The sequence below is a fragment of the Limulus polyphemus genome, unplaced genomic scaffold (genome assembly GCF_000517525.1).
Source record: "Limulus polyphemus unplaced genomic scaffold, Limulus_polyphemus-2.1.2 Scaffold488, whole genome shotgun sequence".
NCBI lineage: Eukaryota > Metazoa > Arthropoda > Merostomata > Xiphosura > Limulidae > Limulus > Limulus polyphemus.
The window spans coordinates 276,901-289,316 of record NW_013666098.1 but is presented as its reverse complement, the minus strand read 5'-3'; the positions used below and the strand labels follow the sequence as shown (position 1 = coordinate 289,316).

Genomic DNA, 12,416 nt, shown 5'->3' with positions numbered 1-12,416 from the left:
GAATTGAAGTGACTGTGAATATTTTGCTGTCATCTAGTGTGAAGAAAGATAACTATGACGTAGGCTGATGATGTTTCTATTTGCGTAAATATGTTAAATAAAAAATATATACCTTTTCTTATCATTTGTACTTTGTAGAAATACTACAATTTGTATTATACCTTGCGAAAATACTTCAGTTTGCATCTGTCTTGCAGAAATACTCCAGTTTTTACTGTCCTTGCAGAAAAACTCCAGTTTGTATTGCACCTTGGAAGTTATAAAACCATGAAGTGTTGGTTGATATTGTATAATCTTAGGAAAAATGTAGGTTTCATTCATGATATAATTCTTAATATTAACAACTTAGGACTTTTAACTCCCAGTATTTACTGCTTTCTACATCATGATGTTATATTTTACCGACACCACTGGCAGTATCCAGAGGAACCAGTGGTGACTTTCTTGGTATTTTCCACCACATTTCTTTGTCCTTTAATTCTATAAATGTTTTTAGATCTAATAGTGACATCTAGCATGCCCTCTGGTGGTATATCTTTTGTTTTTAAAAAGCTTGTGCAATAATGAATCATTTTATATGATCTAACAATTTCTTTGGGTTCCCTCCAAGTCTTTACTTGTGTCGTAACATCATTTTAATTACTACAGTTTATATTCACTTATAGGCCTAACTGCAGAAGTGTTATTATCCATTCTTCTACATTCACTTTAAGTATGATCAATGTTGTGATAACAGTAAATTACCATTAGCTGTATATTCTTGGAAATTTTGTTTTAACCATTTTAGGCATTGTAAATCAGATAAGAAATGAGAAATAAAAGATTAACAGTTCCCACTGTCTGCAAAGTATAAAAAGCACATCAAACTGTTCTTAAAAACAGACTTCCCTAAGACTTTATATTTGTGAAGTACATACACACACACTTTTCAAATTAGCATCCACCTCTTGCAATATCTGTACTTTACACTATTTGTGAAATGATTTCTAACTGGCCTGTATCAAAGCTGAACATTTTCTACAACCTCAAGCACAGAAGTTTTATTTTTCTGGTTTTGGTACACTTCCAAGTTCACGTTCACCTTGGCCATCAGAAAAAGACTTCTGCATGACTTAACCATAATCCACTTGGTTGTCCACATGTGATAAAAAAAATCAGCTGATTTAACCAGTGTGAATGTAAAGAGGGAGAAAGGGTTGTTGTTTCAGGAGAGAGGAAAGCTCTTTTAAAACAGTTTACTCCAAATGCTTTGTATAAAATTGTAACAAGACAAGAAATGTAAGAGAGAGGCAGAGCCACCAAATGAAAAAAGAACAGTCTCTATGTGCAGATGTTGAACCAGTAAAAGACAACACTGAGCTGCATGCTAAATACATACTGCTTTGGTCATGTACCTGATCACGTGACAGCAATTCTTCTTTGGTCAGGTTAACTGAACATGTGACAGCAATTCTTCTTTGGTCAGGTTAACTGAACATGTGACAGCAATTCTTCTTTGGTCAGGTTACCTGACCACGTGACAGCAATTCTTCTTTGGTCAGGTTACCTGACCACGTGACAGCAATTCTTTTTTAGTCAGGTTACCTGACCACGTGACAGCAATTCTTCTTTGGTCAGGTTACCTGACCACGTGACAGCAATTCTTCTTTGGTCAGGTTACCTGACCACGTGACAGCAATTCTTCTTTGGTCAGGTTACTTGGCCACGTGACAGCAATTCTTCTCTGGTTAGGTTACCTGACCATGTGACAGCAGTTTTGCTTAGATCACATTATTTCAGTTTTGCAAAGGTACACTTTGCACTTACGAGTAAACCACTAGGAGTAAAAAACCCCTACATTCACGATGTACTTCAAAGCTTGAGTCTTCACTGAGTAGACCCTCCATAAGGATGCCCAACTTGAGGAAACATTCTGATTCTCCACTCCAACCTTCCTCTCACAAAGTTATACAGAATGGAACAAAAATCAGGATAAAGCATACCTGACCAGAGAAGTGAATCTATATTTCAAACTATCATTACAAATAATCTATGTATCATTACAGGATTATACAAAAGATAAGTCATCATATCAAGAAACAGTACTTAAGGATTTATAAACAAAACTACAAGTTGTGTATTCCAGAAAAGAAGGATATTAAACATGATTACAAGTTGTGTATTCCAGAATGGAAAGACATTAAACATGATTACAAGTTATGTATTCCAGAAAGTAAGAATCTTAAGCAAGATTACAAGTTATGTATTCCAGAAAGTAAAAATCTTAAGCAAGATTACAAGTTGTGTATTCCAGAAAAGAAGGATACTAAACATGATTACAAGTTGTGAATTCCAAAAAGGAAGGGCATTAAACATGATTACAAATTATGTATTCCAGAAAGAAGGACATTAAACATGATTACAAGTTGTGTATTCCAGAATGGAAAGGTATTAAACACAATTACAAGTTGTGTATTCCAGAAAGTAAGGATCTTAAGCAAAATTACAAGATGTGTATTCCAGAAAGGAAAGACATTAAACACAATTACAAGTTGTGTGTTCCAGAAAGGAAAGATATTAAACAAGGTAACAAGTTGTGTATTCCTGAAATGAAGAATATTAAACAAGATTACAAGTTTATTTCAGAAAGGGAAGATCTTAAAAAGGATGGCAATTTATAATTTTAAGTAATAACAGACTTAAATAAGATTCAATCAGTAACATACAGCACTAAATTATGCATTACAGTTTTCATAGGTTTTTTTTCTTGTCTTCTAGAGGAACGTTTGTCAAGAAGTATGTGATTATCAGTTTTGTTTAATCTAGTGGGCAACCCACTTAATGAAACTACAACAGAAGCATCTAGAAACATAGAGCACCTTTCTGAACATCCCTAGAAGAAGAAGACTAATTTTTTTATCAGCTCTCTATAACATTATAATTCACCATTCTTTATTGTTTTCTTACCCAGTTAATTAACCTCCTTTCCGTGATCTACCCAAAAAATATTTGCACGAGTTAATTTGGGGAAACTATTTTTGCCAAATTTTTAATTACTTGCCCAAATTTATTTGCATGTTATCATGCATTATAACCTGACACGGAAAGGGTTAAATAAGGGTATCATACTCAATTTTAGAAACAATTGTGACAAGGATATTCTAGGAAATATAAGCATTTTACAATATTGATATATTTTTATGTATATCAGAATAAACAAAAAATCTATGATATGTTGTAAACTCTTGCCATAATGCTATCGTGACTGATGATATGTCCAATAATTCAGTTCTTCAATAACAGATGTCAGTTTGACAACTACCCCAAACCAGTTTAGTTTTCTGTCCAACAGCAATTATCAGGTCCTTCTAACTGGCTATTAGGTAATCTGTAAGCATAACATTAAAAGTGAAGAAATACAATGTAATCAACCAGGTAACAACAGTGCACAACTAAATCTTGCAATGTTCCTAGCTTCTTTGATATTCATCATGACAAATACTTAGATCAAAAAGCTCTCAGATAATAGCTAAACAGTTATTTTAACCTGCTTATCTAAATGTGCTATTCCATACTATTATTTAAAAATAAGGAAAAATTATTCCTCCTGTTTGTTTTATGTAAAGAAACACACAAAGACTGAGTGGTTTCTCAAACACCTTTTAACTTAGTGTAAACCTATCTTACCTAAAAGTTCTCTGGCCCTATCACAGTTCCATCCTAAACCACTGAGTGGCCCTTCCACCATCTTCATGTACAACTGAAGCAATTCAACACCAGTGTGTTGTAGGGTTGAGGTATTTTGTACGATGGTGTCTTCGTTGTTGTTCCACAGCTTGGTGTAGTACACATACCAGTAGCACATCTCAGCTCCGTACATCAGGGCTAACATGTGAGTGTCACTAAAGATACCTAAAGAAGAAGTAAAATTTTCTAGATCAATATCACGGCAGTGTACACAAAGTATCACATTTCTAAAGATTACTTAATGATAAGATACGAACAGCTTGCATTGTAAGTAGCACAAAACAAAGTGTTTGGCTGAGAACTTGATGAGTATTAATCCAGAATTTTATTTATACTGTGATGAAAAAAAGCTAATATTTGTAATGTTAAACAAGTTATTTTAACATACTCTTCCAACACTAGACAAAACACTTTTTCCAAGATTGAAAAATGCCCAGAACTATATATTTGTACTGTGAACGAAAGACAATACGTACTCTTCCTGTATTAGTGTAGGGAAGCACATTATGCTAGTAGACTTGTATGTATAAGACACAAAATGTTTAGATTTGTATTATACCTGAAGAAGACAGACAATGCTCTTTGAAACATGTAGTATGTATTAAAATATTTCATTATGCTTACAAATCGATGTGTCTTACATATATACATGTATTCTTCCTGTACTAAAGAATGCCCATAACTGTACCCTTACACTGTACACAAAATGTACTCTTTCCAAGTTGAAGACTGCTCAGAACTGTATATTTGAACAAGTTCCAAGAGCTTATTTTTTGTTTTTTAATAAACGATCAAAGAAATGTTCTCTAATCTGATTGGATAATCTCTAGATTAAGCTTACTTTAAATAACTTGGACTTGGAAAGTTAACATTTTCCTAAAGTGAAAATGTATTTCTGATAAATACTTACCTTCTTCTCACAAAATGCTTTCTTGATTTATACTGCCCACCACAAGCTTTCCACCTCCCATTTCTGCATATCTACATGTAAATGAATGTGCAGCAGCTCTCCACCAATAGGAACACAACACAACTCCTATCGTTACCAGTGCCATCTCCATATTTGTACTCGTTAATCACTTCGAGACTGATCAGAAGACCTACACCACATATCACCAGAAGTGGGGAGGTTGGGTGGAAAATGTGAGTGGAGGTAAGTATCTATCAGAAATGCATTTTCAGTTTAAGAAAATGTATTTCCAATAATACTTACCTCCTTTGACACTTTAGCTATTCCTTGACATTGGCTTTGCTATCTAAGCATTGGTCTCGATTTCTCCAGTCTTTTATACCCCACTTGAATGCCTTTGGCAATATCTAATTTGCAAAATTCTCCACCAACATCAATACGCCCTCGATTCAAGTACGGTACATAAGCACCTCATTCAGATAATGTAATCACTTTTTTGAGACTTAAACCATTCCCAACACTAATACCAGCTCTTAGAGGGGAGGAAGGACAGGAAATTGTCAACCAAGGTAAGTATTATTGAAAATACATTTAAAATTTAGGAAAATGTTAACTTCCAAAACATACTTACCATTCTCTGACACTTTAGCTAGAATCCCACATTGAGAAAGTGGATGGACCGGTGAGGCCATTATCCATACAGAACCTGGGTGTACACAAATAATAGTGGTACACAAGTGGTGAAAACACCCTACATCCAGAACAGGTATGCTCTTCATGCAGAACTGAATATCGATATCAAAGGTGGAATAGTACATAAATAATTAATATAGGCCAGTCCCAACCAGATAGCCGAGATTCCACAACTCAGTGTTGGAATTAAGAGGTCTTGGTTCCTATATCCCATGTTGGTGGCTAGGGCAATTGGACCACAATGTGATATCTAGATATATTTTGTATTGGATACAAACCTGTAGCCACAGAGTGATGCATTCCAAACCACTGGAATTATCAAAAGAAAGGAAGCAACACTGAAGTGGGAAAACTTTCTCTTCCACCTAAAGAAGATTGAAAGGCAACATCCCAGGATTGGAATGATGGGATCATACATGCCTTACTCAACCAAAGGAACAGAACTCATCCGGTCTGAAATTATGAACATTCATCCATACTCTCCAACTGTGTGGGCAAGGAGCATTCCACTCTCCCCCAGAATTATGGAGAGGATGTGGAACACTGTGTTCAACCAAGAACTTAGGATGGGACCACTTGACATTCAGAATTATGAGGAGATAGTGGACCTCCATCAATGAACAATATACAATCCGACACTGTTCATAAAAAGAGCTAAGAACACCCAAACCTGATAGAGTATGATCAAATCTGAACCAGTATTACAAATAGGCTCCCATGTAGGCCAGTGCATCTGACCACATCTGGGAAATACATCCAGGGACTTGGGTAGGAGGGACCCCAACTTTGCCCTCTTCTCGAAGAGTGGAGAAATGCACTTAATACTCTGTAGGAAAAGCCTCTGTCTACCACCCCAGCAGAATCTGGTCAAAACAAAATATGGTGAACATGTTTGGTAAAGTGGGTGCAAACTCCTTGTGAGGCATACCCCCAGGCAACTGTAGATGTTAAACCCCAATGAGCTGGGAAGATTCTTGGTGTAGAATGTTTGGATGAAGATGCCTCAATAAAGATAAACAAAGAGGAAGATGCGGAGGTGGATTCAGATGAAAAAACTGTAGAAGAGGAAATTATGGCTAGGCCAGCCAATCTAGGCTAGCAACATCTTGCAACTATGTGACAAGTCATTACAAATTCATCCATATTAGTTGTTAACTTTGTCACAGAAATGATGTTTGTACTCTTGAGTGAAATTGACATTTAACTGTTCAGAACATAATGTTATACAATAAGTCATTTGATAAATGAAAACCTTGACTTTCTATTGGTTATAGGTAATATATAATTAAATGTAAAAGAGAACTATTAGTGAATTGTGAAAGTGAGGATGTGACAGGTAGGTGTGGCAGGAGGGATCTGATTTTCTAATCAATAGCACTGTAACCAAATAAAATTGAAGACTATAAAAATTATGGTTTGTCTGAGCAATGATGATTTTATAAAGTAATTTATATTTAATATCATACTTTTTCGAGGAGTGGTGGATAAAATAGGGAAGATGACATGCTAAAAGAAAATGTGTCATGTGAGTCACACTAGGGGAAATTCACAATTTTTTAAAATATTGCCTTATAAAATTAATAATTTATATACAATTAAAATATGGATTATTATCTACGATTTTATGCTATACTACTTGGTATAACATAAACAAAAAGTAATTTCATAAAATTTTGAATGTAAGACACTAAACCTTGTGCAGTAAAGGGTACCTGTGGCAATAGGGTTAAAGATTAACCAAAATGCTGAATTCATTGGTTAAAAATACCCTGGAAAGTATTAGTATGTGTTTAATATTTCATTGCTTATCTGAGAAATTTACCTTTTCATTATGGTGGTACAAACCTGCAAAGTTACATGCAATTAATATTACACTTTTCAAGGCTAAAAAAAAAGGTTACATAGAGTGATCAAGAGTTAAGTATAAAAGAACTGAGATAGTGAAATATATTACCATGTTGTAGAAGCTTCAGCGTATCCTGTTCATCTTTGGAATCAACCCTGATCACATCTCTAGTGGACAACATGATCTTCAAGTATTCCACCCCCCTAGAGAGGAACTGAAACCGTTACTGTTCATGGGGGATCTCTTGCTGTTCTAAACTTATCATTAGTACTTTACTCCCAAATGTCTTGGTTTTGTGCTAAATATTAATGTACAGTTATATGGACACAGGAAAATTCTGAGAGCCATCTATTTAAGTAAAAAACTTTTTGTTTCACGATAATCACAAAACAAAAATGTAAAAGTTGAGACATTCGTGTCTTATGAAAACTGATTATTAAGAACTTCTGATCAAAAGAATAACTATTATTTACAACTAAAATTATTACATAGAGTTTAACCAAGACACACAACTTGGAACTGAAAGTATTCTATTTATAATACATAAAACACACTGAGACACACTTATGTAATCTTGTTTAACTCTCTCTCTCTACAGGCTCGGTAAGTTTGTGACCCCAAATTGACCTTTATAGTTTCCATACTATAACTTTTAATATGTTTTGTGTATCTTCACAAACTTTCAGTAATCATTAAGAGTCAATTGTAGACAAAAAAAATCAGAGTATTAATGAAGCATTTTCACTAAAAATTTCTCCATGAATATATATACGGAGTCAAAGTGTTGACTGCTCCAAGTGCAAAGCGATTTTCATGTTAAGAATAAAAATACTTTTCTTCATCTGAAAAACCTTAATTCTTATTTACGTAATCTCTAAAACTTCCTTAATAAACTTCAAAGATTTTTTTTCCAGTAAAACTTTATACTTTATCTCTTATTTTCCTTACCCTAACTCTAAACAAGATTGGTCAAACTGATTTTCTAGTTTATGGCTCTTAACAAAATAAGATTGAGGGCTACAAACATTATGCTTTGCCTGATTAATGGCAACATTACAATGAGTAATTTAGTACTTTTTGGAGGAGTGTTAAATAAATTAGAGAAAAGGTGATACCTAGAGAGCAAATGTCACAATTCTCATACTAGGGCAAATTGAGGATTTTTTAATATTGCCTTATAAAATTATGAACTTAAAACTTTTATTAAAATTTGGGTTAGCTATGTTTTGATACCAAATTTATTCATATACCATGATAACAAAGTACTTTCATTAAATTTTGAATGTAGCTCACTAATACCTTGTGACATTCACAGAAAAAGATGCCTGTAGCGAGAGTGTTAATTAGTATTAGTTTTTATTTGATTATTTTAAAAAGGTCAAAAGTTAATGACTCCTTCAATATTTCCCAATGTCTGTTGCTATACTCTGTTTTGGAAATGTCTTCCTTAGTTAGCACCACAGGATCAAGAAAGTAGGATTAACTGTAAATGTTCAGTAAAGAGAGTCTTGATTTTAACTGAGACAATTTTCCTGAACAATATCTTTATGAAGTTTTAGTTTATCAGAGATAAGAATGATATGGCCATTTCAAATATGTAACTTACTAGATGTATTCTCCATATTTACCTTAAAAAATTCATCCTGGTGATTCTTAATCCATGTCTCGTTTCGAGTTCGTATGTTACAGTACATGTATAGTAAAGCACCCTTCCTCCAGTGAAGACATTCAACTAATTCTATTCCAACAACTTCTTCTACCTGTAAAAATTTAGTTCCTACAATTGTAAAATGTTTAATCAAAATAAAACCAAAAAATATATTACATTTTCTTGTGTCCTAGCAGATCTCTAAATTAAAACAGGGTCTGTAGACACTTGTGGTTACTGAAGTTTTACAGACTTATTAAACTTAACAAAATAAATGCTGGAGAAACCTTATGAAGTTGTACACATGTTCCTGGAATTAGTCAACCTTTCAGAACCACTTTCAATATTACAGTAATCTTGTCTTTATACTCCTACTGGAATTAGTTAGTATTTCAAACCACTTTCAATGTTACAGTAATAACTTGTATTTATCCTCCTATTGGAAGTAGTTAACATTTCAGAACCACTTTCAATATTACAGTAATCTTGTCTTTATACTCCTACTGGAATTAGTTAGTATTTCAAACCACTTTCAATGTTACAGTAATAACTTGTATTTATCCTCCTATTGGAAGTAGTTAACATTTCAGAACCACTTTCAATATTACAGTAATCTCATCTTTATTCTCCTACTGGAATTAATCAACATTTCAGAACCTGTGTCTGAGAAGAAAAATGTAGGACAGAACCAGCCATGTGGTGTACAGTGATGGTAACACTGCTCAAGGTCAGAGCAACTCCAGTCATCATCATGTCAGCATTTAAAGAAAATAAGATAACTTTGAAAGAGGAGATTTCAGAGATGTGGATACAAGAATAGAACTCAATAAAATCCATGAAACTAAATTTGTAGTAATTAATAATATTACCAATATTTTTATTATTTTGTTTTAGTAAATCTGATATGTCCATTTGGTCATTTTCATATTAATGAAATTGAGATTAAATATCAAAACCCAAATTCTGGGAGAATGATAATGGGGAATATTCCTGTCATAAAAACCATATCACAGACTCAGAAACAGGTGTCCCAAAATTTTGTAACTTGATTAAGAGAAGAAGTCTATTTAATGAAAGAAAAGATGATAATTTGTAACAGAAACTTTAACTAAAATCAATTTAAAACATTTGATTTTCTCAAAAAAAAGAAAGTAAGTAATTTCAAGTTGAATGTTAAAAGTTGAAAACAATACATCCAAAAATTCCGTAATCCTAATGGAAAAAAGAGTAAGACTAAACATTGCAGTGCCATGGAAAAGAATAAGCTTTTGTTATATAATAAAATCTCAAAGGGAGTGCTGCACATGAAGAGGTATATCCAAATGCTGATTGCATCACAGACTCTCACAATACACCTTATTAGGAGTAGAGGTGGCAGTTCTATTCAATGGCTAAGCAAATGCACAAAACGTTTTCTGCAGGAGCACGAGATATTAACTTTCTGTTCTGTGGAGAGGTGAGTAGTGTTTCTGAAGTAGTAATCTGTGTTAAGAGAGATGATGGTGACTACTGATCGTGGTAACATGGTTTTATTCATATAAATAATTCTTACGGCCAGTGTACAAACTACAGTTGAGAAACTATATTACCTTTAAGGCCATTTAATGCTCAAAAATTTGCAAAACAAAAACTATCAATTACTTTTGTAAACCAAGAAAAAGGATTTCATTGTACAAACGAGGTTTGAAAAACAACTTATAAATAAACAAGAAACTGTGTAATAGCTAATTAAGATGAGATAACTGTTAATATTGTTCTTCATCTCTGTCAAATAATTATAACCTGAACCCAAAGGATTCTTTTTGCACACGGCAATCAGTAAGTTAGATATATTATAGCTCTGTATCTTGTCTTCTCAAATATAAACTATTTTAAGTGCTCTACAAGTAAACAACAACTCATCAGCATGAGTTACTTATGCTATAATTAATTTCCCATTAATGAACTTACATCAGAATTCACAATTTCTATACAGAATTGCTCCACTTCAATAAATGCATCTAAAGAAAATAAATAATAAAACTGTGTAAGGGCCATATGCTTATAAATTTCTAAGAAAATCCCATAATAAACATTGTTTCACTAGGATCTTATTTTACAATAATGCATCCATCTTTACGTACACCAAAAAAAACTGACAAGATCTTTGCTACACTTATTTAAATACATGAACAAGATCTGTTCTAACACACATTCAACATTGCTCTGTAGAAGTATTTTATTTGAGCAAAATGTAATTTTTCTAGTTTTTTGGCATAGTAATTTGTTTGTACAAAAACCACATAAAACAAGATTAAAATAGCAGCTAAAATAAGATTCTTGGTGATATTTAATGTTCAACTCTTTGTTTAATACTAGTTTCAGTGAAAGTATTGGTTACAATATTTAATGTGTGTATATATTTATTTATTAATTTATGTGTCATATATTTAATTTAATTGTTATATATTATTTATTCTAGAGATTGTTTTGTATTGTTAGATAAATAGATAGATTTAGGACTAACCTAAATCTCCTCAGCTGCCCAAACCTAATGAGATATCAGTGGGATTAAGTTTTTTTTTAATATTTCTAACAATAAAAGTACAAAACCAATGAATTAATGTTAATGAATCAATATCACTGAATACTCCTAATTAATATGGTATATTACATTAACTATAACAAATTAGCTGCATTATTTAGAAATTGGGATTCTGATCTATGTAGATAGCTAGCTTACTTTGATCAAAACAAAGGGTTTGATGCCTGTAAAAGCACAAAGAGGTCAATGAAGGTATAAAATCTAAAGATACATAAACCAATCAGCTGTCTAGAACCTTTATTGTGGACCTGCACAGATATACTTGTGTGTGATGAGGCATGCAAAATCCAAAAAATCATACACCTGATCCATTAATAAATGTACCACATCAGTCCATTGTATAATTTCTGACACAATCTTTTATATATTTCCAAATACTATGAGGGGGCAGCACTTTGGACATGGCCTAGGGCCACACAGTGCTAAGACTGGCAATATTTACAATCATTTGTAGCCACCCCCCTGTATATCTATATCTGTGGTCTCAGAAAAAGATCAAACAATCCTCTACTAATACCAGTTCATTTCAGAAGGGCGGGTAGGTAAACAAAACTGGAATTAATATTTTACTGATGAATAGATGCTTCACTAAATCAACTTACTGGCCCAGTTTAATATGTGCAAAGTAAATTATCAAACTGTCACAAAGTGTATTTGTTCAGTACGTCGTTCAAATGAAGACATTTTATAAAAAGAAAAGTTATCTTACAACTGTCAAATATGCTATAGTCCAGATAAAGAACATACATTTATTCTACACTCTATCAGTTATGCTATAGTCCACTTAAAAAACACCCACTTATTCTACACTCTGTCCGTTATACTATAGTCCACTTAAAAAACACCCACTTATTCTACACTCTGTCCGTTATACTATGGTCCACTTAAAAAACACCCATTTATTCTACACTCTGTCAGTTATCCTATAGCCACTTAAAAAATACCCATTTATTCTACACTCTGTCCGTTATACTATAGTCCACTTAAAAAACACCCATTTATTCTACAC

The 12,416-nt window shown here is 33.1% G+C and overlaps 1 protein-coding gene across 1 annotated transcript in view; it reads right to left on the bottom strand.

Annotated features, from left to right (window-relative positions):
• Positions 1 to 1,983: 1,983 nt before the first annotated feature.
• LOC106458580 (UPF0600 protein C5orf51 homolog) overlaps positions 1,984 to 12,416 on the bottom strand; it is a 17,754-nt gene continuing 7,321 nt past the window's right edge. Inside the window, exons 4-8 of the mRNA XM_013918102.2 lie at positions 10,774 to 10,823; positions 8,804 to 8,935; positions 7,284 to 7,389; positions 3,667 to 3,891; positions 1,984 to 3,367 (exon numbers count right to left, since the gene is read on the bottom strand). Of these exons, the coding sequence (XP_013773556.1) occupies positions 3,348 to 3,367; positions 3,667 to 3,891; positions 7,284 to 7,389; positions 8,804 to 8,935; positions 10,774 to 10,823 (533 nt within the window). The 3' untranslated portion in view covers positions 1,984 to 3,347. The remainder of the gene's footprint in view (positions 3,368 to 3,666; positions 3,892 to 7,283; positions 7,390 to 8,803; positions 8,936 to 10,773; positions 10,824 to 12,416) is intronic.